At 39.1% G+C, this 24,514-nt stretch overlaps 1 protein-coding gene across 6 annotated transcripts in view; it reads right to left on the bottom strand.

Moving 5' to 3' along the window:
* Positions 1 to 24,514, bottom strand: part of TBX15 (T-box transcription factor 15) — a 162,776-nt gene that overhangs the window by 4,548 nt on the left and 133,714 nt on the right. For 5 of the 6 annotated variants that reach the window (XM_060201802.1, XM_007534686.2, XM_060201800.1 and 2 more), the window contains exon 7: positions 23,109 to 23,206. The exons of the other annotated variant lie outside the window; for it this stretch is intronic. In XM_060201802.1, the coding sequence (XP_060057785.1) occupies positions 23,109 to 23,206 (98 nt within the window). The remainder of the gene's footprint in view (positions 1 to 23,108; positions 23,207 to 24,514) is intronic. 6 annotated transcript variants of the gene reach the window in all.

Below are 24,514 nucleotides of genomic sequence, written 5' to 3'. Positions count from 1 at the left end.
TTTAAAAAAAGATGTAGAAGTTGCTGAATCCCACACTAAGGATCTCCACATCCTTATTGTTTTAAAGTTTTCAAAACTGATTCTAATGTGCAGCCTTGGCTGAGAACCAAAGCTATAACCCAAATTCCTTATTTCAAAGTATGTGATATTTAATTACCAGTATTCATTTAATGACCAGTATTTAATATGCAGTATTAGATATTTTTTATTTGTTTGTTTATAATTGGATAGAAACAGAGAGAGACTGAGAGCAGAGTAGGAGATAGAGAGGGAGAGAGACAGAGAGACACCTGAAGCCCCTCAGCACTTGTGAAGCTTCCTCCTTGCAGGTGGGGACCAGGGACATGAACCTGGGTCCGTGTGCACTATAATGTGAGTGCTTAACCAGATACCCCACCGCCTAGCCCCAGTATTCTTTTTTTTTTTTTTTTGCCTCTGAGGTTATTTCTGGGGCTTGGTGCCTGCACTATGAATCCATTGCTCCTGGACACTATTTTTTTCCCTTTTGTTGCCCTTGTTTATCGTTGTTGTTATTACTGTCATTTTTGTTGGATAGGGCAGAGAGAAATCAAGAGAGGAGGGAAAAGCAGAGAAGGGGAGAGAAAGATAGAGACCTGCAGACCTGCTTCACCACTTGTGAAGCAATCCACCTGCAGCCTGCAGGTGGGGAGCCGGGAGCTCAAACCAGAATCCTTTAGCAGGTCCTTACACTTCGCACCATGGGCACTTAACCCACTGTGCTACCACTCAGCACCCTTCCTTTTCTTTCTTTCTTTCTTTCTTTCTCTCTTTCTTTCTTTCTTTCTTTCTTTCTTTTTCTTCCTTTTCCTTCTTTTCTCTCTTTCTAAGATTTATTCTTTCTAAGATTTATTTATTCACTAATAAAGAGAGGAAGAGAGAGGGAGAAGGAGGAGAGAAAACTAGAGCATCAGTCTGGTTCTTGGAATGCCAGGGATCCATCCAATTCAGGACCTCATGTTTCAGAAACCAACACTTAATCCACTACACCACCTCCTAGCCACCAATCTTGGGTATTCTTAAACTAGAATGTGCATGAGCATCACCTATAGATCTTGTTAGCCATAGAAGTCTGTATTTCTCCTCCCCCACAGTTTCTGATCCTATGGGTCTGAAGATTTATAGCTCTGATAAGTTCTCAGGTGTAGCTGATGTCACTGGTCTCAGAACACAATTTGGGCAACAGGACCCTTTAGATCTCTTTTGTGATGAAAGCACCTGAATCTGTATGTAAATGAGTTGTTTGTCTCATAAGTGGATGTTAGAGATGGATTGGTGGGCTGGGGAGACAGCAGAATGGGTATACAAATAATATTCATGCTCTAAAATCTCAGGTTCAATCCCCAGCACTACCATAAGCCAGAACTGAGCAATGCTCTGGTCTCTTTCTCTGTATCTTCCTCTCTGTATCTCTCTTTCATGAAAAATAATAAATAATTTTCTAAAAAGAATTGGGTTGGTAGATGATGCCCCACAGATGAAGGGCCACTCCAGCCCAACAATCTACATCAAACATGCTCTCAGACAGTTTAAGAAAAATAATAAAACAACAAGGGCAACACATGGGTATAAATAAATAAATATTTTTTAAAAAGAAAAGAAAACTTAAAATGACTTTTACAAACCGTCCACTTCTCACATCCTCCTATTGGAGTTCAAGACCGTGCTGAATGCTGGGGCTGCTGAACCTTTCATTTAAATTCTAGAAGGAGGAATTCCTTTTTCTTCCATAGACTCCTTGGACAGAGGAACTGGGAATTGTGTGGAGTTGTACCCCTCTTATTCTATGGTTTTGTCAGTGTTTCCTTTTTATAAACAATAATAATAATAATAATAAGAAGAAGAAGAAGAAGAAGAAGAAGAAGAAGAAGAAGAAGAAGAAGAAGAAGAAGAAGAAGAAGAAGAAGAAGAAAAAGAAGGAGAATTTCTCCTTCAGGACAGTGCTGGAACAGTCCCCAAACTGCTGAGAGTGCTGGTTCCCAATAGATCCAGCATGGTATGCTTTGGAACATCCAAAATCATATTCCTTAAGGACAGTACCTTTCAAGGTGTCCACAGTTCACATTATAACTCTTAGAACCTGAGCTCTATAGAAGGGTAAATGGTATTTTAAGAGGAAAAAAGCAGTAATTGAAAAATAAGTTGATTATCAGAATGGCAGAGATACTGGGATACAAAGAGGAACACCAAGTTAATTTTTATGAAGAAAAAGAAAAAAAACCCAATGTACATTTGCAGAGATGGTAGTGGAACTGTTGCTAATAATTACAAATTGGCTTGAGTCTAGTTGTCTTTAAAGAGTTAAATGCTTACAAAGCCCGACTAATATCACCTCTCTCGGTCAGAAAACTTGTTCCCAGAGAACTTCCAAGGTAGAACTAGATCTAGGTATAAATTTGTGCTGACTTGATTCATTTCAGGAAATTTCCTTTGTTTCTGATTTAATAACTTGACTTTCTCTAAGAATGGTTAAGGAAAAAAATCTTTTTGCTGCACAAATTGAGGAAAGGTCTATATTATGAGTACAGCTTGGGGAGGAGAGTTAGCAGCCAACCATGTGTAAGGTGCATTATTATGCCCAGTTCTGAGCCCATGGTCTCTATCCAGTTCATGGTCCACAGGCAAGGTGAATTGCCTCTTCATTATTCTTACCTGTGAACTGAGGACTCAAACCAATGGACTTCTGCTTCTGTCTTTTTCCTCACTATATCTGTGCCAGAGTACTATATTTATACTGAACTGTGAATGACTGACATCCAGAATTTTCCATAGAATCATTTTAACATAATAAAGGCATTCTGGAAACAGAAACCACAGAAAGTTTCAGGATACCATTCACTTGTTTTGTGCCACTATACTGGCCTCATTCATGGTGCCTTACATAAAACTCAGGGATTCATTTTTCTGCAGTCATGAGGCTCCTCTCTGAGGCACCCTATACCTTTGCCTCCCTTCCATCCTTCACACAGTGAGCTTCAATGAAGTAAGTACTATGACATAAATGAAGAAATTTGACTCCAACTGTAGAGATATCTGTGTTTCACTATGGGATGTGTATCTGGTCTCCTCTCTTTGAAAGCCTGTCTTGACTCTCCTGGGTATGGTGTTTACATGGCCTTCCAGGAGACCCCCTGTTCAGTACACGGTAGTGTCCTGTTATAGGTGCACCCCATCAGGCACAGGCCCTAACCCTACAACAGGAAGTGTAAGATGGAGCAGATTACTTTTTACAACTTTAAATGTTTTTTTCTGATGGCCCAAGATGGAACAAATGGTCTTGATTTAAGACCTCAATTTATTTCACTACAAAAAAAAAAAAAAGAAAAGAAAAGAAAAGAAACTATTAACAAGTAACAGGGATTTCTGCAGTGCAGATGAGAGGCACATGTTAAAAAGTTTGTAGTCAGCTTGCTTTGGCTTTTAAATGGCACTCACTGGAAGTAAGACTAGGTGGCCTGCTGATCTTCAGGAGGTGGGATCTGGGGGTGGCACCCCCATGCAAAGAACTATTTGCAGAAGAAGAGAAAGTCTGTCCAGGAGAAGGTCCCATTGCTTCAATTACTCATTCTGAAGAAGGGCTCTTATGCACTCAAAGTATTCAATATAGACAATAGTTACTTTTCCAAGTCCAAAGACAAAGGCAACTATGGTATTGGTTTTGCATAGAGGCAGACTAAGATGCTAAGATATCTTAACTCTCTTATGATCTCACTTGTCAGCTGTTAAACAAGGTTGCAAGTTCCACCCATGTGCTAACTAAGCACACAAGAGACTATGTTCTTCCTCCCTGTGCACTTCAACACTTAGCTGATGATGGTTTCTTGTCAGAGAGAAGCTAGGACAAAGGGGAAAACCAGGTCACACTGACAGACAAAGCCCATATTTGCTGCTCAAAGAAAAATATGGCTTCCTTTCCTGCATACTATTTTTTTCTCCATCCACCTCATCCCTTCTGTACCTGCCAGCTTCAAAATGTTCTAAAGGTCTTTTTTAATGCTACTTCAAGAAATGAATTTAGGACCTTATGCATGCACAGTACTGCTGAGTGGCCTCCCAGGCCCAACCTTTTTCATTTTGAGAGTAGGGGTGGTGGTGGAAAGAAAAGATGCCTCTGCACAGCTTTATGCTGCTCCCTTGTGTTACAAGGGTTCTAACTAAGACCTTCCACATAGTAAAGTGCCTGATCAACCAGATGAGTATACTTGGCCCAACTAGTCTTGACTTAAATTTCATTTAACTGAAAAGCATGAACTATAGTTCAGACCAACTCAGTTCCAATACCTTCTGTCTTACTGATTATAGGACCTTAGCAAGTTGGTCTTCACAAGCCTCAGGTCCCTTAATCATATAAACGGAATTATGAACCTACCTTGGAGGATTGTTAAAGAATTAATTAAATTGTGTGTGTGTGTGTGTGTGTTACAACATGTATGTAAGTATTAAGTACTTGTTTCCTATATGAATAAAGAATGAATGAAGGAAAGGAATAGTGAAGCAGTTGGGTTTTAATGAGGATGGCTTTTAGGTGTTGGTCTCTGTCCCTGGAACTAAGCTTCACAGACTCTCACAGAATGAGTAATATGTCCCAGCTAAATTTCCCAACACTAGAGAGGTCTCTAACTGTGAATGCCAGAATACTAGACACATGTAGCTACAGGTGCACCTGGGCCATTTTCCAAGGGCTAAACCAACTCTGTTTCCTCTGAATATTCTTTTCGCTTTTCCTTTCTATTTTTCTTTTCTTTTTTTTCCACCGGGGGTTATCACTGGGGCTTGCTATTGGCACTACAAATCCACCACTCCTGGTGGTTATTTCTTCTTCTTTTCTCCTTCTTCTTCTCTCCCCCTCCTCCTCCTCCTCCTCCTCCTCCTCCTCCTCCTCCTCCTCCTCCTTCTTCTTCTTCTTCTCCCCCTTCTCCTTCTTCTTTATACTTTTATTTGAAAAGGCAGAGAGAAATTGAGAGGGGAGAGAAGGAGAGGGAGAAAAAGATAGACACCTACAGATTTTCTTCACCACTCATGAAGTGCCTCCTCCTCAGCTGTGTCCTTGCACATGGAAATGTGTGTACTCAATGGGGTGGGCTAGCACCTGGACCCCTCCTTTGTCCCTTCCACCCAACCCCTGCTGATGTCAAGCAAAGCAGATGTGAACTCAAATAGGTAAGTTGGTGTCTTTCACACTATTTTTTGAAGTCTTTATCCAATTCTGGGAGGTGGTTACAGTGTCATGTCAGGTACCCCCCCACACACACACACTCTGCCCCACTTCTTTGCCTTATATATTACTCATGGAGAAAAATGAGTAGGTACACATTAAAATTCATAGCCAACATTAACTTGTTCCAATATTCATGGTTAGTGACAGTATAACCAAAAGGAATACATATTTATCAGTGATTCCATCTGAGGACAATAGCATAGGATCTAGTAGTGTACCATGAATACAAATTAAACATGACCATGAAAACCCTGAATACCAATGCTGACTTTTGCGTCTTTTCATTGAAACACTTCCAGATTGTAATAAGGAGACTTTATACATACAACTTTTGGGGGGTGGTTATTTTGTTATGCCTTTCTTTCTTCTTTTTTTTGTAATAAAAAAAATGAAAAGTAATAAAACAAAACCACATATGGACTAGTAAATAATATAAATGCCCATATAATTACTTGGCCCCATGCTCCTAATTCCATGGCATCTGTCCCTGAGCAGTGCTGACTCATTATATTACCTTGAGAAGACTTTAAGGCCACTTCAAACAGGTAGGTGGTAAATTGTCAGCACCTTATGAATTCTCCCAAGGAAATCTATAGACACAATCCATTCAGCCCAGCTAAAGAATTACCCTTAGTTGAAATGAGAGTCCCTCTCAAACAATAAATGTGAGGGCCAACAAGATAGCTTACCTGGATAGTGCATTAGTTTGGGGTGTGTGTGTGTGTGTGTGTGTGTGTGTGTGTGTGTGTGTGTGTGTGTGTGTGTGTGTCCTGGCCTTCACCTCACTGGAGATAGCTTCGGTGCTATGGTGTCTTTTCCTCTCTCCCTCTTTCTGTCTCTATCTATCTGGAAAAGTTGATCCAGAACCAGGAAGCCCCCAGTTTTAGACAAAGGGAAGGGGGGAAAGAGAAGGGAAGGTAAGGGAAAGAAAGGGAAGGAAGAGGAGGAGAGAAGAGAAGGGGAAGGGGAGGAGAGGGGAAGAGAAAGAGAACAGGAAGGGATGAAAAGGGAAAGGAAGGGGAGAAATAAAATACAAACATAAAACACAATGTCATGCTAGTGAGAATTGCATGGTTTCAATTTTTAGAAAAACTCTTAGCCCATTCTTCTTTTTTGAGTTTAAATATATGCACCTACACATCTTCCCTTTAAAACAGTTTTAATGTGTTTTCCCAGTTCTATTTTTCACCTTGGTCCTTTATATTCTATACCTCTCTCTGCTTTTTAGATGGCACTGTTTTGTAACTGTCACATCCCATAGGACTTCCCAATGGGAAACACCATTCTCTCACTCTCATCCTTTCACTCCTATCTCCAGGGAAAGCAGAGAACTCAAGCCTGGAAAATCCAAGAAGCCTGTTCCCCTGCTCCACTCCACTACATTAGCTGGCTCAAGAATGACCAATTAGATTGAATTAAAAAAACCTCATGAGATTTTTATAGAAACATTAGGAGAAAGGCACATAGCCTTTGCCATCATCTGAAGTGTATATGTTCAGGGCTGCTGGCAGCTATGCTACCACCACAGGGAGTCTGAGGGTGAAGTCAGGTAAGAGATGAGGACAATGTGGAGTGAGATATTGGCAAAAGACATTACAGTAGCAGAGGGATTGGGAAACTTAATAAAGGTTTGGAGATAGTGATTGAGAAGGAAGAAAACATTCCAGATGACTTGTTAGTCTGTCCTTCTCCCAGGAGAGAGCACCAAGTCTGTGAGGTAACTCTTGTAACCAGTAACATTGCAAATAGGAGACTTTGGGGACACCAGAGAATCTGTTACCAATAACTGTTTGTTTTTTTTTCCCCCAAGAACTGTTTTTAATGAGTGGAACTGAGATGTTCTCCAACCCTTGTCATGAGCTCCTCATCAGAATTATTCCTTATCTCAGTGATAAATGAGATTAATGGGAGTTACCCATCTTTGAATCATTATAATAGTCACACAGTTATTCAAAGACTGCTCCACTGAACCATGCTTCTTCAGTCTTTCATTAGTAGGACTTTGCTCAATATCCAACCAATCTCTACTATTACAAATAAATCTGATAGAAACACCAACTCCAAGAAAGACCTCACAATCCTTATGACTCTTTAACTGGCTTTCAAACACTGTAACATCTAACAGTGTTAAAATCTGTCTAGTATAGGCAGTCAGCAGTTAAGGAGAAGGTAGGGCTTTAGCAAATGACAGGACATCTGTTATTTGTGGACATCTTGCACAGATGGAAATGTATTTCCAGCTCTGATGTCACTGTTTTAGAACTCTTCCTTTTAGCATAATAGTTGTCAGATCATTTGGAGATAATGCTCACTGAAGTTCTCTCTTTTCTGACCATGCAAATAGCTCTATTGTGTGTGTGTCATCACAAAGCAGCTTCAGAACATAAATAGAACAACTGACTTAACTTGGTTATAACTGATCTAGACACTAATTTCTTTTTCTCTTCAGTGTCTGTATTGCTTCAATCTACTTTCTCAAATAGAATTTACTTAGTTGATTTTGTCCCTGTCAATAGCAGTATTTAAGCAGAAGCCATTCTTAATATATTTCTTTCTCTATCCTTTGTTGAGTCTAAATGAACACATCTGAAGTGAAGACCACATGCTTCATTACAAACAATAAGACAGGGACCAACTTAATTTTAATGAACAATTAAACACTTATTGGAAAAGTAAATCCCTATGGAAATATTAAAACCTTATTAAGTAAATATGAGGAAAGACAATAGGAGGGGAAATCTCTATCAACTAGGAGATTTGACACAACTTATTTTCAGCTAAATAACTATACTACTCTGTGCCTCAGTTTCTTGTGTAAAAGCAAGGGATAATAAACTCTATGCATTATCAAACTATAATGAATATTCTGTGGGTGCACCTGATTGAGTGCATGTATTACAATGAGCAAGGACCCGGGTTCGAGCCCCCAGTCCCCACCTGCAAGGAGGAAGCTTTGCAGATGGTGAAGCAGTGCTGCAGGTGTCTCTATGTCTCTCTCTCTCTCCCTATCTATAACCCCCTTCCCTTTTAATTTCTAGCTGTCTCTAGCCAATAAATAAAGATAATTCAAGAATTTTTTAAGAATAATTTGCTTTTTTTTAAGTAGAACTTAGGTTTTTCCAAAAATTTCCTAAGTCATTTTCTTGAAATGTTATTAACACATAGGTCTTAATGGAAGAAGTTTAACTACACAGCTATTGAGAACAATGAGCCTACCTTCTCTGACCCATCTTGGATGGAGCTAGAAGGAATTATGTTAAGTGAGTTAAGACAGAAAGATAAATACAAGTATGGGATGATCCCACTCATATACAGAAGATGAGAAAGAAGAACAGAAAGGGAAATTCAAAGCAGGATTTGACTGAATTTGGAGTAGGGCACCAAAGTAAAAACCCTGGGTTGAGGGTGAGGATGGATGTTCGGCTTCATGGGGCAGGTGGGGGGAAGATGGAACACAGTCTCTTGGTGGTGGGAATGGTGCTTATGTACACTCCTATCAATTTGTAGTCATATAAATCACTATTTAATTAATATTAGATGGGAAAAATTGATTGAAAAATTTTAATACACAGACCATAGGCTGAGTCTTTCATATGTTGACTCTCTTAAAAGCTTACGCCAGGGAGAACAGAAGCAACCGGTGGCACAACTATATACAAAGAATGTCAAAGGGCATCAATTATGGTGATGTTGTGTATGATACAGAAAATCCTAACAAAGGGATATTTCAAAATTAACCCAATTGCCAAATAATGTGATTATAACAATAACTATCTACTGTCTTCTTAAACCCTAAGACAGCAGGAACCTCCCACTTCCTCTATAGAGCCTGTATTTCCAACCAGTCCTGGAACCTCTAGAATGGGGCTCACTTTCCTGCATGCTTCTCTCAATTCATATCAAATGATATTGCATCCATGGATCCCAACCTAATCAATGCAATGAGCACCACCTCAGCATTCTTCACTTCAGACTGTGTCCAAAGACGTCAAGTGTAGAATGTCAACCCTTCAGCCTCATTACTCCGGTGAGACCTTTCTTTTCATAGGATACTCTAATTCCATTCCAGGTGGTTAACTTCCTAACAAAGTCTCAAAACCTAGATATATACCAGGTCCCATGAGATAGAGCATATGTTCACATGTATCCATAAATTAGGACAAAATATATACCTGATAGCAAAAGTACACAATAGTCTGCAGTGAGTCAGTATAAAGTTCATAATGATAATATGAACTTAATAGCGTCTACTTAGACTTAGATACCCTCCTCACCTACTTCCTATTACACTTCCCTCACTCACTCCAAAGCTAACCTTATCAAAGCAAGGGCTGCAAAAGCTTAATAAGGGCAAGAGACTGGCATACTTTTATGATGACTCTTTAGTCACTATCAGGCCACCCCATCAACTGGGGCCCTAGTTGGGAAGTCCTGAGATTCCCAAACAGAAATGATGGGCCTAGACCTCGAATAAATCCCTCTCTCCATTGTTACAAGTCATCTCTATCTGGAACAACAAAATAGGCCCCTTTGTGGGGCCCCCCTAGGACCTTGTCCTCAACTTGGATCAACAATGGTAAAGAATGTTCCATCTTGCGAAGGGAGGCTGGACAACATACTCTATGCTACACCTGAAGAAGATGGGTCGATATTGGGGTAGATTGGAATGTTCCTACTCATGACCACAGAATGTGAGCTCAGATCTATAGGGATGCAGAGGTCACATAGACTCCTAAGCTGAATATGGGCCCCAGATCACATCATATCTATGGGGTTTAAAGTCAACTATGTTTATACACCTTTCTCATATTAGGGAGCTACTCTCTTCCCTGATACAGCTCTCTGGTTCTTTTTCCAGCCATGACATCATCTCCCGAGATAATAACATGGATCTACCTGCATATCAGATTTCAGGATCAGGGAAAAAAGAAAAAAAAACTAGTATAGCCACAGGCCCTTTGGAATATAACTAAAATATGCCTACTAGTTATATAGAACAGAGACCCTGCCAACTCTTCATCTATACTACTGCAGCCTTTAGGTTCATGATTAGTCAACAATTTGTTAACCTAATATAGTTAACTCTACATGTTAACTATATTTTCAGCCACCAGGTTCCAGATGCTACCATGATGCCAACCAGACTTCCCTGGACAGACAACCAATGTGTCCTGGAGCTCCGATTCCCCAGAACCCCACCCCACTAGGGAAAGAGAGAGGCAGGCTGGGAGTATGGATTGACCTGTCAATGCGCATGTTCAGCAAGGAAGCAATTACAGAAGCCTGACCTTCCACTTTCTGCATCTCACAATGACCATGGGTCCACACTCACAGAGGTTTAAAGAATACAAAAGCTATCAAGGGAGGGAATGGGATACGAAGTTCTTGTGGTGGGAATTGTGTGGGAATTATCCTATGGCTTTGTCAGTGTTTCCTTTTTATAAATAAAATAAAATAAAATAAAATGAAAAAAAGAAAAGTTTAAATGATAGGAAGGATATGATAGGACATTTTCAACTTCATCTCAGCAATACAGCTGATATTTCTACCATCACCAGTGACACAAAACTGTTGCAAACCACATATTGGATATGCCAAATATTCATGTCTTTGCAGCTGTGAGGTAATGTGGACACCTGGGTGAGTCATCTTTTAGATCTAGAATTCATTTTCAGCACTTGGATTCATTGCTAACAACTTGCCAAAAGGGAATGAGCATAAAACCAGTCCACCACTGAATTTTCCATTGAAAGTTCACCCCTCTCTGCTAAGACACAAAACAGCTCAATATAAACTATGTCTATTTTTTTTCATTTTATCATTAATACTGTCCAGAGGTACTGAGATTCTTAGTTCTCATGGAAAGAGGGGATACTGTTATTGCTTTTTGCATCCTTTGTTAACATCAAGAAACCAAGCCACATAGTTTTCAATAATGAGAATCTGGGTCAAGTTCAGTGCATATTTTTAAAATGTATTCCAATTAAACTATTTAATAGAATCTTGGCTTTCCCTCCAGCCCCATCCCACTACCATATGTATCCAATAGTTTTAAGCTCATTCACTCCTACCAGTGAAAAAAGGAGTCAGTAGATCATTATGATGTTGTCCCTTGGAAGTTCACTTTCTCTTAATTCATTGTTTTCATGCACCAAGGCTCCAAGCCACCTCCCAAACCCATTTCCATTCTTTCCTTCCATAGTGTCCTTTTCTTTGGTGCAAAACACCAAGCCCAGTCCATGTTCTACTTTATGAGAATATTTTGCAGACACCTATAATAAAGAGGTGAGAAATGCATTTGCCAACAACTGTACTATAAACTATTAACCTCTCCTCCCACCCCCAATTAAATTAAATCATTTAATTTAATTTAAATCAAAAAGAAATAAATCATTGTGGAGTTAAAAAAAATAAAGGAAAGAAGGAAATGGAAAAAAAAACAAGATAACATGTCCAAAATAAAGAGATTTAAGTATCTTTGCATGATACATTTTCATTTCTAAAATGTGTCTACAAATGGCTGCCTTGGTAAGTGAGGAAACTGGAGCTTCCAGCATAAGTAACTTGATCAAGATTGAAATAGAAACTTAGTAGACATCAAAGATAAAGACCCAGATCTCCCAAATCCCATAAAACCTCTGCCATAGAAGAATGATAAGGGACTCAAAGTGGTAATAAACCTTGAAGGTGCATTAACCTGCTTCTGTCACATTGTGTGGTGTAAATTACTTCTTGAAATTCCATTTCTCCTCTACAAATGAAAAAAAAAAAAGGATGGAAATTTTAGATTGTTTCTCTCACCTCACCCCTGTGAAGATGAATTCTCTAATTATATTTTCAGTCATTAACCCCACAAAAAGTGTTATCTCCTGTCTTTGATGCATCTTCCTCTTACATATTTATGTAGAGACATAAGGAGGGTTAAGGATGGAGATAATGATATCACAGTGGCAGTGATAATTAGTAAGAAAAGAGTGATCATTATGTTTTTATTTACTTATTTATTCCCTTTTGTTGCCCTTTTTTATTGTTTTAGTTGTTATTGATGTCATTGTTGTTGGATAGATCAGAGAGAAATGGAGAGAGGAGGGGAAGACAGAGATTGGGAGAGAAAGATAGACACCTGCAGACCTGCTTCACCGCTTGTGAAGCAACTCCCTTGCAGGTGGGGAGCCGGGGCTCAAACCGGGATTCTTATGCCGGTCCTTGTGCTTTGCACAACCTGCACTTTACCATTACGTTTTTTTAAATGTATTATCTCACTTCAATACTCATAATGATTCTATTCTTCCATCTTGTGTATGAGAAAACTACTTATCAGAAAGGATGAGGGTCTTACTTAAGATCAGCAAGCTATGAAGAGACCAACCCAAGTAATCAGATGCCAGAACATATCTGCTTTTAATTATCATATTCACCTTTAAAGCAAGAGAGACTTCAGTTATTTATATTCAAACCTAATTTAATGTACAAATTGTAAAGGAGACTCCCCAGAAGAGAATATAAAGTATTCTCAAAGCCTAGATGGGCCTGCCCCACATCAGAGTCACGTTAGTTTAAAAATTCCTGGGATCCTGAAAACAGAATGTTGGACAGAAAAAGAGAAGTAAAGGTGAAGGCAGGCTGCAAAGCAGGTAAAGAGAGATTACTGGTTATAGATGGAAATTAGACTTTTTGTGGCAATCATTCTTCTTCTAGCGTTTGCAATCATATACAGATACAAATGTAGCAGATACAAATTTTAAACTAGTATGTTGTACTCCTGGAGCCCAAAATAATTATAAACCAAAGTTATTTCAATACAGTTATTGTGTGCTTTGTATATTTGAGGTTTCTGCATCACATATGCCACAGTAGTGCTCTGGTATCTCTTTATCTCTACCTCTCTCTATCATATATTTTTTAAAAAAAAATCTTTAAAACTTAAATATAACCCTGAAATTTAAAGATTAAAAATAAATAAAAATGAGTAAATGTAAACAGAACCCCCCCTTTAATATACACTGAAATTATCCTGACTTAACAGAAACAAAGATATTCCTAGCATGCTAAGTGGAGGAAAGACACCCTTGAGTCTATTTGACAGTAAAAATAAGATAACAGAGGAGTCAGGCAGTAGTGCATGAGGTTAAGTGCACTTAGCACAAAGCGCAAGGAATGGCATAAGGATTCTGATTCGAACCCCCAGCTCCCCACCTGTGGGGGAAGGGGGTCACTTCACAGGCAGTGAAGCAGGTCTGCAGGTGCCTGTCTTTCTCTCCCCCTCTCTGTCTTCCGCTCCTTTCTCTCCTATCTTTCTCTCCATTTCTCTCTGTCCTATCCAACAATGGCAACAAAAAGGAAATAAATAAATAAATATTTTAAACAGTAAGACAACAGGAGAGGAAGATGCTTGGTTTGTATTACAGAGATAGATGACAGACAGGTAGATGATAGATACTGATACAGAAAGATAGCTATTAACATATGTACAATTGATAATAATTATACATGTGTGTCCATATACACACAATTTCCTAAAACTGGAAAGTTAAGTATTTCAGCAGCAAATGGATAGTAGTCTTTAGCATTTAGAGGCAGAACAGAGTTTGTTTTCTTAAGCCAGCAGGTACAGATGGGCCCTGTCCAACTAGTAGACCATAAGTCAGGAATGTTGTATTACCAAGTGGAGTGTCAGCAAAAAAATAACTATGTCTAGAAATGTATCTAGATCTTTCAGTATTTACAAGTGAAACTGGGAAGGGAGGTTATAACCACTTAACAAACCACAATACAACAAATGCTGGAGAGGCTGTGGGGACAGAGGAACCCTTTTGCATTGCTGGTGGGAATGTAAATTGGTCCAGCCTCTGTGTAGAGCAATCTGCAGAACTCTAACAAGGCTAGACATGGACCTTCCATATGATCCAGTAATTCCTCTCCTGGGGTTATACCCCAAGGACTCCATAACACCCAACCAAAAAGAGGTGTGTACTCCTATGTTCATAGTAGCACAATTCATAATAGCTAAAACCTGGAAGCAACCCAGGTGCCCAACAACAGATGAGTGGCTGAGAAAGCTGTGGCATATATACACAATGGAATACTATACAACTATCAAGAACAATGAACCCACCTTCTCTGACCCATCTTGGACAGAGCTAGAAGGAATTATGTTAAGTGAGCTAAGTCAGAAAGATAAAGATGAGTATGGAATGATCCCACTCATCAACAGAAGTTGAGAAAGAAGATCTGAAAGGGAAACTAAAAGCAGGGTCTGACTAAATTGAAAGTAGGGCACCAAAGTAAAAACCCTGTGGTGAGGAGTAGACATGCAGCTTCCTGGGCCGGTGGGTGGGTGGGATGGGACAAAGTCTTTTGGTGGTGGGAATGGTGTTTATGTACATTCCTAGTAAAATGTAGTCATATAAATCATTAGTTAATTAATATGAGAGGGGGGAAATTAATTGTATGTCTCGAAGTTTTTGAAACACAGACTGAGTCTTTTTAATATATAGGCTGTGCATTTGATATGTGGTCTTTTTCAAAAGCCTAGACCAAGTAGATCAGAAGCAACCAGTGGCACAGCTATATACAAGATACTGGGTATAATAAAGCAAACCCTAACAAAAGAAATTTTAAAAGTTAACCCAATCAACCAAATAATGTGATTATAACATTAACTATCCATTGTCTTTTTGAACCCTAAGACAGCAGGAACCTCACATCTTCACTACAGAGCCTATATTTCTCCCAGTCCTGGAAGCTTAGGATAGGGCCCATTTTCCCACAAGCCTCTCCCAATCCATATCAAATAATATTGCATCTGCCAATCGCAACCTAATCAACGCAACAATTGCCACCTCAACATGCTTCAGCTCAGACTGTGTCCAGAGAATTCAAGTGTGGAATGACAACCCTTCAGCTTCATTACTCGGGTGAGACCTTTCCTTTCATAGTATTATCTAATTCCATGCCAGGTGGTTCACTTTCTAACAAAGTCCCAAATCCTAGATATAGAACAAGTTCTGTGAGAGAGAGCATATGTTCACACGTATCCATAAACTGGTGCAAAATAAATATATGAAAGCAGAAGTACACTAGAGTTTGCAGTGAGTACCCCCTAACACTTCCTCTCCACTATTCCAACCTTTGGGTCCATGATTGTTCAACAATTTGTTTGGCTTTGTATGTTAACTCTCTTTTCAGCCACCAGGTTCTAGATGCCATCAGGATGCCAGCCAGGCTTCCCTGGACTGAAGACCCCACCAATGTGTCCTGGAGCTCCGCTTCCCAGAGACCCACCCCACTAGGGAAAGAGAGAGGCAGACTGGGAGTATGGACCGACCAGTCAACGCCCATGTTCAGCAGGGAAGCAATTACAGAAGCCAGATCTTCCACCTTCTGCAACCCACAATGACCCTGGGTCCATACTCCCAGAGGGATAGAGAATGGAAAAGCTATCAGGGGAGGGGATGGGATATGGAGATTGGATGGTGGTAATTGTGTGGAGTTGTACCCCTTCTACCCTATGGTTTTGTTAATTTATCCTTTCTTAAATAAAAAATAAATTAGCTCTCCTCTCCTCTCCCAGATCAACTAGGAATAACAAAGGAGACCACCCGGGACCGAAACAAGACAGGACTAGAATGACCACAGGAACCCAGTAAATCACCGGTGAGTACAAACACGTGTGGCTGGTGACAGAGAGGAGAGAGTGGCCTAAGGAGAGATTAAGTGACTGCTAACAGTTCAGCAGTTTATCAGTTGAGACACCACCTCCAGTCTGCTCCACCAACAAGGGGACAGCTTAAGGGAGGAGAGGACTCCCCAGAGACTCACCAAGTGCAACTCTGAGTCTCCATTGCTATTACCCTCAGAATCTGGAGCAGCGACAGGAAGGGACACCAGGGGACAGAGATCTAACCAGGAAACTCAGAAGACCTATACCTCGGTGGCATAGCTGAGGAGCTGTGAAAGTCTCTTTGCATAACCACTGGATTATCTCTACCACACTCTGCTTTATCTCTTGGTCAGGAGTCAGTGATTAAGCTAAGAAGCCTATTGATAGTTTAAAAGCCCTCAGGCTCCCATAGCCTACAGGGAAGGAAAAAAAAAAAAAGAGGCTTTTAAACCACTGAGCTCCAACTCAGGGATTGAAACACCTGTTAACTTCCACCACTGTGAACCTTTAATTAATTTACTTAGACACAAGTCAATCCAGGCAATAGTAATCAATAATTTGAAAAGTACTGATAAAGGGAACTCATAACATAATATATAAAATGGTTAAAACAACAAGAAAAAATATTCGTGAATTGAACCAGGACAAGAGTCCAGCTAAAAGTCCTCCAGAAGGTGAAACACAAAATGAGTTCAACATCCAAACATTAGCTAAGGAAATAATAACAGGAGTGAGTAAATAATTTGAAAAAATTATAATCAGAAATGCAAGAACAACAAATGAGAATATGGAAGAAAATACTAATTATCTCATGGTTATTAGAGAGCTGAAAGCTGAAATCGCTGAGCTAAGAATGCAACTAGCTGAACAAGCTAAAACAGTATCAGAGCAGGGCGACAAAATAGATGAACTCCAGAAAACAGTAGAGAGCAGAGAGAATAGAATCTATGAGGCTGAAGACAGAATTAGCAAGATTGAGGATGAATTAGAGACAACTACAAAAGAAGTAAGAGATCTCAAAAAGAGATTAAGAGATGCTGAAAACAACAACAGAGTCCTATGGGATGACTTCAAAAGAAACAATATACGCATTATTGGCATACCAGAGGAAGAAAGAGAAGGAGAGGAAGAAAGCATTTTCCAGGCCATAGTAGCTGAAAACTGCTCTAATCTAGACAACATCAAAGACATAAAAATTCAAGAAGCCCAGTGGGTCTCAAACAGAATTAACCCAGACCTAAAGACACCAAGACATACCATACTTAGAATGGAAAGGAATAAGGATAAAGAAAGGATCCTGAAGGCTGCAAGAGAAAAACAAAGAGTCACCTACAAAGGAAAACCCATAAGATTAGCAGCAGACTTCTCCATACAAACACTACAGGCCAGAAGAGTATGGCAAGATATCTATCGAGTACTCAATGAGAAAGGCTTTCAGCCAAGAATACTATATCCTGCTAGACTGCCATTCAGACTAGATGGAGGCAGCAAAACATTCTCAGACAAGCAACAGTTGAAGGAAACAACCATCACCAAACCTGCCCTGAAAGAAGTTCTGAAAGGTCTCCTATAAACAACCAGACCACCACAAATAGGACATATATCAAAACACTCTAAAACTCTACAAGAATGGCGTTAAAATATCTTTAATCTTTGATTATCAATACATGTCAATGGCCTGAATTCACCTATTAAAAGATACAGAGCAGGAAGATAGATCAGAAAACACAACCCAACAATATGTTTTCTACAGGAAACCCACCTAACTCAACAAGACAAACACAGACTTAAAGTGAAAGGATGGAAAACTATCAAACAAGCCAATGGCCCACAAAAAAGGGCAGGAGCAGCTATTCTCATATCTGGCATGATAGACTTTAAAATAGATAAGATTAAAAAAGATAGGAATGGACACTACATAATGCTCAGAGGACCAGTCAATCAAGAGGACTTAACAATTATTAACATCTATGCACCCAATGAAAAGCCATCTAAATACATCAAACTTCTACTGAAAGAGCTACAGCAATATATTAACAGTAACACAATCATAGTAGGGGACTTCAACACCCCACTCTCTCAACTTGACAGATCATCCAGGCAGAAAATCAGTAAAGGCATAAGGGAGCTAAATGAAGAGATAGATAAACTAGAACTATTGGACATTTTCAGAGTCATTCATCCCAAGAAACTGGAATACACATTTTACTCAAATCCACATGGATCATTCTCAAGGATAGACCATATATTAGGCCACAAAGACAGCATCAGCCAATTCAAGAGCATTGAAATCATCCCAAGCATCTTCTCAGACCACATGGAATTAAACTAATACTTAACAATCAACAAAAGATTAGTAACAGTGCCAAAATGTGGAAGCTCAACAGTACACTTCTTAACAACTTCTGGGTCAAAGAGGAAATCAAGGAAGAAATCAATGAAAGTGAAAATTCAATGAAAAAGAAGACACAAGCTATCAAAATATTTGGGACACAGCTAAAACAGTCCTAAGAGGGAAGTTCATAGCTATACAAGTACATATTAGGAAAGAAGAAAAAGCACAAATAAACAGCCTGATTGCACATCTTAAAGACCTAGAAGAAGAACAACAAAGGAACCCTAAAGAAACCAGAAGGACAGAAATCACTAAAGTTAGGGCAGAAATAAATAACGTTGAGAATAGGAAAACCATACAAAAGATCAATGAAAGTAAATGTTGGTTCTTCGGAAGAGTAAACAAAATAGACAAACCTTTAGCCAGACTCACAAAACAAAAAATGGAGAAGACCCAAATAAATCGGATAGTAAATGAAAGAGGAGATATCACAACAGACACCGCAGAAATTCAACATATCATGCGAGGCTTCTATGAACAACTATATGCCACCAAGCTAGAGAACCTGGAAGAAATGGATGATTTCCAGGATACCTACCAACTTCCAAAACTAAGTAAAGAGGAAGTGGATAACATTAACAGGCCCACCACAGCTAATGAAATTGAAACAGTTATCAAAAATCTCCCCAAAAATAAAAGTCCTGGACCAGATGGTTTTACAAATGAATTCTACAAAACCTTCAAAGAAGAGCTAATACCTATACTGTTAAAAGTCTTCCAGAAGATTGAAGACAGTGGAATACTCCCTGCCAGCTTCTATGAAGCCAATATCACCCTGATACCAAAAGCAGACAGGGACACAACCAAAAAAGAAAATTACAGGCCAATATCTCTGATGAACATAGATGCGAAAATATTGAACAAAATTCTAGCCAACCGGATACAGCAGTATATCAAAAAGACTGTTCATCATGACCAAGTGGGGTTTATCCCAGGCATGCAAGGTTGGTTTAATATACATAAATCAATCAATGTGATCCACCACATCAACAAAAGCAAGACCAAAAACCACATGGTCATATCAATAGATGCAGAGTAAGCCTTTGACAAAATACAACATCCCTTTATGATCAAAACACTACAAAAAATGGGAATAGATGGAAAATTCCTGAAGATAGTGGAGACTATATATAGCAAACCTACAGCCAACATCATACTCAATGGTGAAAAACTGGAAGCATTTCCACTCAGATCAGGTACTAGACAGGGCTGCCCACTATCACCATTACTATTCAACATAGTGTTGGAAGTTCTTGCCATAGCAATCAGGCAGGAGCAAGGAATTAAAGGGATACAGATTGGAAGAGAAGAAGTCAAACTCTCCTTATTTGCAGATGACATGATAGTATATATGGAAAAACCTAAGGAATCCAGCAAGAAGCTTTTGGAAATCATCAGGCAATACAGTAAGGTGTCAGGCTACAAAATTAACATTCAAAAGTCAGTGGCATTCCTCTATGCAAACACTAAGGAGAAATTGAAATCCAGAAATCAATTTCTTTTACTATAGCAACAAAAACAATAAAATATCTAGGAGTAAACCTAACCAAAGAAGTGAAAGACTTGTATACTGAAAATTATGAGTCACTACTCAAAGAAATTGAAAAAGACACAAAGAAGTGGAAAGATATTCCATGTTCATGGGTTGGAAGAATTAACATCATCAAAATGAATATATTACCCAGAGCCATGTACAAATTTAATGCTATCCACATCAAGATCCCAAGCACGTTTTTTTGGAGAATAGAAAAAATGCTACAAATGTTTATCTGGAACCAGAAAAGACCTAGAATTGCCAAAACAATCTTGAGGAAAAAAGAACAGAACTGGAGGCATCACACTCCCAGATCTCAAACTGTATTATAGGGCCATTGTCATTAAAACTGCTTGGTACTGGAACATGAATAGACACACTGACCAGTGGAATAGAATTGAGAGCCCAGAAATGAGGCCCCACACCTATGGACGTCTAATCTTTGACAAAGGGGCCCAAACTATAACATGGGGAAAGCAGAGTCTCTTCAACAAATGGTGTTGGAAACTATGGGTTGAAACATGCAGAAGAATGAAACTGAATCACTGTATTTCATCGAATACAAAAGTAAATTCCAAGTGGATCAAGGACTTGGATGTTAGACCAGAAACTACCAGGTACTTAGAGGAAAATATTGGCATAACTCTTTTCCACATAAATTTTAAAGACATTTTCAATGAAACGAATCTAATTACAAAGAAGACTAAGGCAAGTATAAACCTATGGGACTACATCAAATTGAAAAGCTTCTTCACAGCAAAAGAAACCACTACCCAAACCAAGAGACCCCTCACAGAATGGAAGAAGATCTTTACATGTCATACATCAGATAAGAGTTTAATAACCAACATATATAAAGAGCTTGCCAGGCTCAACAACAAGACAACAAATAACCCCATCCAAAAATGGGGGAGGACTTGGACAGAATATTCACCACAGAAGAGATCCAAAAGGCCGAGAAGCACATGAAAAAATGCTCTAAGTCTCTGATTGTCAGAGAAATGCAAATAAAGACAACAATGTGATTATCACTTCACTCCTGTGAGAATGTCATACATCAAAAAAAGGTAACAGCATCAAATGCTGGAGAGGATGTGGGGTCAAAGGAACCCTCCTGCACTGCTGGTGGGAATGTAAATTGGTCCAACCTCTGTGGAGAACAATCTGGAGAACTCTCAGAAGGCTAGAAATGGACCTACCCTATGACGCTGCAATTCCTCTCCTCGGGATATATCCTAAGGAACTCAACACATCCATCCAAAAAGATCTGTGTACACATATGTTCTTGGCAGCACAATTTATAATAGCCAAAACCTGGAAGCAACCCAGGTGTCCACCAACAGATGAATGGCTGAGCAAGCTGTGGTATATATACACAATGGAATACTACTCAGCTGTAAAAAATGGTGACTTCACTGTTTTCAACCGATCTTGGATGGACCTTGAAAAAATCATGTTGAATGAAATACGTCAGAAACAGAAGGATGAATATGGGATGATCTCACTCTCAAGCAGAAGTTGAACAACAAGATCAGAAAAGAAAACACAAGTAGAACCTGAACTGGAATTGGCATATTGCACCCAAGTAAAAGACTCTGGAGTGGGTGGGTGGGAGAATACAGGTCCATGAAGGATGATAAATGACATAGTGGGGGTTGTATTGTTAAATGGGAAACTGGGGAATGTTATGCATGTACAAACTATTGTATTTACTGTTGAATGTAAAACATTAATTCCCCAATAAGAAATAATTTAAATTTTAAAAATAATTAATTAATTAATTTTAAAAAACACACAATAAAGTTCAGCTCTAAGAAGCTGTATTTTCCACTGAATTCCATGAAACTGTATTTATCACATATAGACTGTTATGTCTGAGTTTCTCCTCAAGATCATCTTGGCTCTTGGCTGTGGAAGATTAAGGTATATGTTTCATGATCCCAGGAAATGTGTGCAAAACAGTCATATTAGAAACTATGATGAGCTGCAAAATTTTTTAAGATATGAAATGTGTATTGCTTGGCACTCAAACCATTAGTCTACTTGTTCAAAGAAAATCTGTTTAATGAAATCATTCTGACTTTATTAACAGTGGCCTCCGGAGCAGAATAAACTCGGACTATAGTATTGATCAGTTTAACTATGTGGCAGAGGTAAATGGAAAGGGAGACTAAAAACATTTGATGATTGAGGCTGGGCAGTGGTGTACCCGGTTGAGCACATGTGTTACAATGCACAAGGACCTGGGTTCAAGCCCCTAGTACCCACCTGCAGGGGGAAAGCTTCATAAATGGTGAAGTAGTGCTGCAGATGTCTCTCTCTCTCTCTGTCTATCTTCCCCTTGCTCTCAATTTCTGACTGTCTCTATCCAATAAATAAGTAAAGATAATTTTAAAATTAAAAAAAAATTTGATAGTTTACCCTTTCCAACATCTCTGAGTCAGTAACCAGGCTGAAGAAAAATTAAAGCAAAAATCAACCTGTGAGCCTTCTTTTCACATGGCTTCAACTTCTCAACCTGAGCTAAAAGGGAAAGGAGATTAAAAATCAGAAGAAGGAGCCAAATGGCGGTGCATCCAGTAGAATGAACATGTTACAATGCCTACAGACCCACATTCAAACCCCTGAATGGGGAGGAAGCTTCATGAGTGGTGAAGCAGTTATCTCTCCTTTCTCTTTCAATTTTTTTCTCTATCCAAAATAAATAATAAATAAAAAATAAAAATATTTAATTGGATGAAAAGTACAAATGACTAAAGGAGAAAAAGACCATCTGACCCAAACACATAAGGGCTTGTTCCATATACAAAAAAAACAAACAAAAACAAAGATTAATCTGTAGTAGTCACATTCACTTATAGTTTCCCTGTCCTCTGTGAAAGCTTGAGTAATTCAATTCCACTGTCAGGAGCCCTCATCTACAAAACAAGAATGAGAGAACTAATAATGGATGCCACATAAACCAAATAAATTTAACCCTTCAAATATCAAAGGCTAAGTGAGTATTTACAGAAACAAAATCCACCACTGTCATTACCAGGAACTGATAAGCTTGCTTATAGGAAGTGAGAGAGTTTTGAGTGCCAGGTGAAATACCATTCTGGAACCAGTTTTTTGGCACAAGTGGTGATACTGTGGCTATTTACAAAACCCCCAATTCTCCTCATTCTAGGAGAACTGGTGTAACCCATAGCTAGGCTATGTTCCTATACTTGGTTCAACCCCCACCATTTCCCAGGCCTTATCTCTAAGCAGAGGCCTTGTCCTTGAGCTTTATTACCTTGCTGTTTTTGCATGGTGGTGAAGTCCTCAAAAGTAAGTGTGCGTACAGGAGGTCTCCAGAATGCATAAGTCTCCATGATAGCTTCCAGTCCAGTTCTGGAGAGAAAGAATGCCAACAAAAGAGAGTTGTAAACGATCCCAAGAAAACACACTGACTTTTCTTTTTATTTTCCTTTTTTTTTTATTTATTTTGGATAAAGACAGAGAGAAATTGATAGGGAAAGGGAAGATAAAGAGACCTGTGACACTGCATCACCACTTATGAAGCTTTCCCCCTGCAGGTGGGGTCCAAGAGCTTGAATCAAGGTTCTTGCACATGTTGATATGTGTTCAACCAAGTGTACCACCTGACCCTAGCATTGACTTTCAAAAGATCCTGAGTTGGTTTATCTGGAAAGTGGTATATGTACTGATACTGAGCTGTAGATACAACCACCAGGGGAAATTAGTGAAGAAGCACAAGGGGCAGATAACACTGGATTGCAATGACTAAAGAAATAATATAGATAGTAGAGCACTGAACTTTTGTGCCTATGGTTCCTGTTACAATCCCCAACACCACATGGACTAGAGTGGTGCCCTGGTTTGTCTCTCTTCTCTCTGTCTCATATGAAATTCTCTCTCATATGTAACAAATAAAATTAAACCTTTAAAAGCTAGTGAAAAAGCTCACTGGGATAGTGTATTACTTTGCCATGTCCATGACCAAGGTACAGCCTGGCCTCCACTGAACTGAAGGAAGCTTTAGTGCTATGGCCTCCTTCAATCTCTCTCTGCCTCTACCTAAAATATAATAATAAATAAGTAAGTATTTTGAAGTAAAAAAGAAGCTGGATTGCTGGAATAAGAAGAAATTAACCCAGTCACAAATTCATGTAAGCAGATCATAATAACTATATTGGAAATGTCAATATGATCTATCTCCAAGGAGTATGTGATCTGCATGGGGGGAAAAAGAGCTTGCTAAGTATTAAAGGTCAATATCCTGTATAGAGTTAAGCAGATGAGATTATTGGGCATTTCTCTAGCACAGGGTCATGTTATCATTAGACATCATTACCACAGTGCAATGACTTAACTGTCCCAGAGTCACCTCTGTCCAGTTGAATGTGTGAAGAATCAGTAAAAGCATCAAGCTTTTATGGTTGGTTTTAAGTCTTCTTAAATCAACAGAAACAAGCAAGGTTACAGAAATAAAGAGAGTCTTGGTCACAAGAAATGGCTACTTGGGTGGAACTTTGGTGATGGGGGGATATTCTGGCACATATTTTTTGGGAGATGTGAATTGCACCCCAGAGGCAATGTCTGTCTTGTAAAATATATCTCCAGTTTACACACACACACACACACACACACACACACACACAGACACACACATACACACACGTCCAGGGGCCTAATACA

The sequence above is a fragment of the Erinaceus europaeus genome, chromosome 11 (assembly GCF_950295315.1).
Source record: "Erinaceus europaeus chromosome 11, mEriEur2.1, whole genome shotgun sequence".
Lineage (NCBI taxonomy): Eukaryota > Metazoa > Chordata > Mammalia > Eulipotyphla > Erinaceidae > Erinaceus > Erinaceus europaeus.
This window is presented reverse-complemented; position numbering and strand designations above follow the sequence as displayed.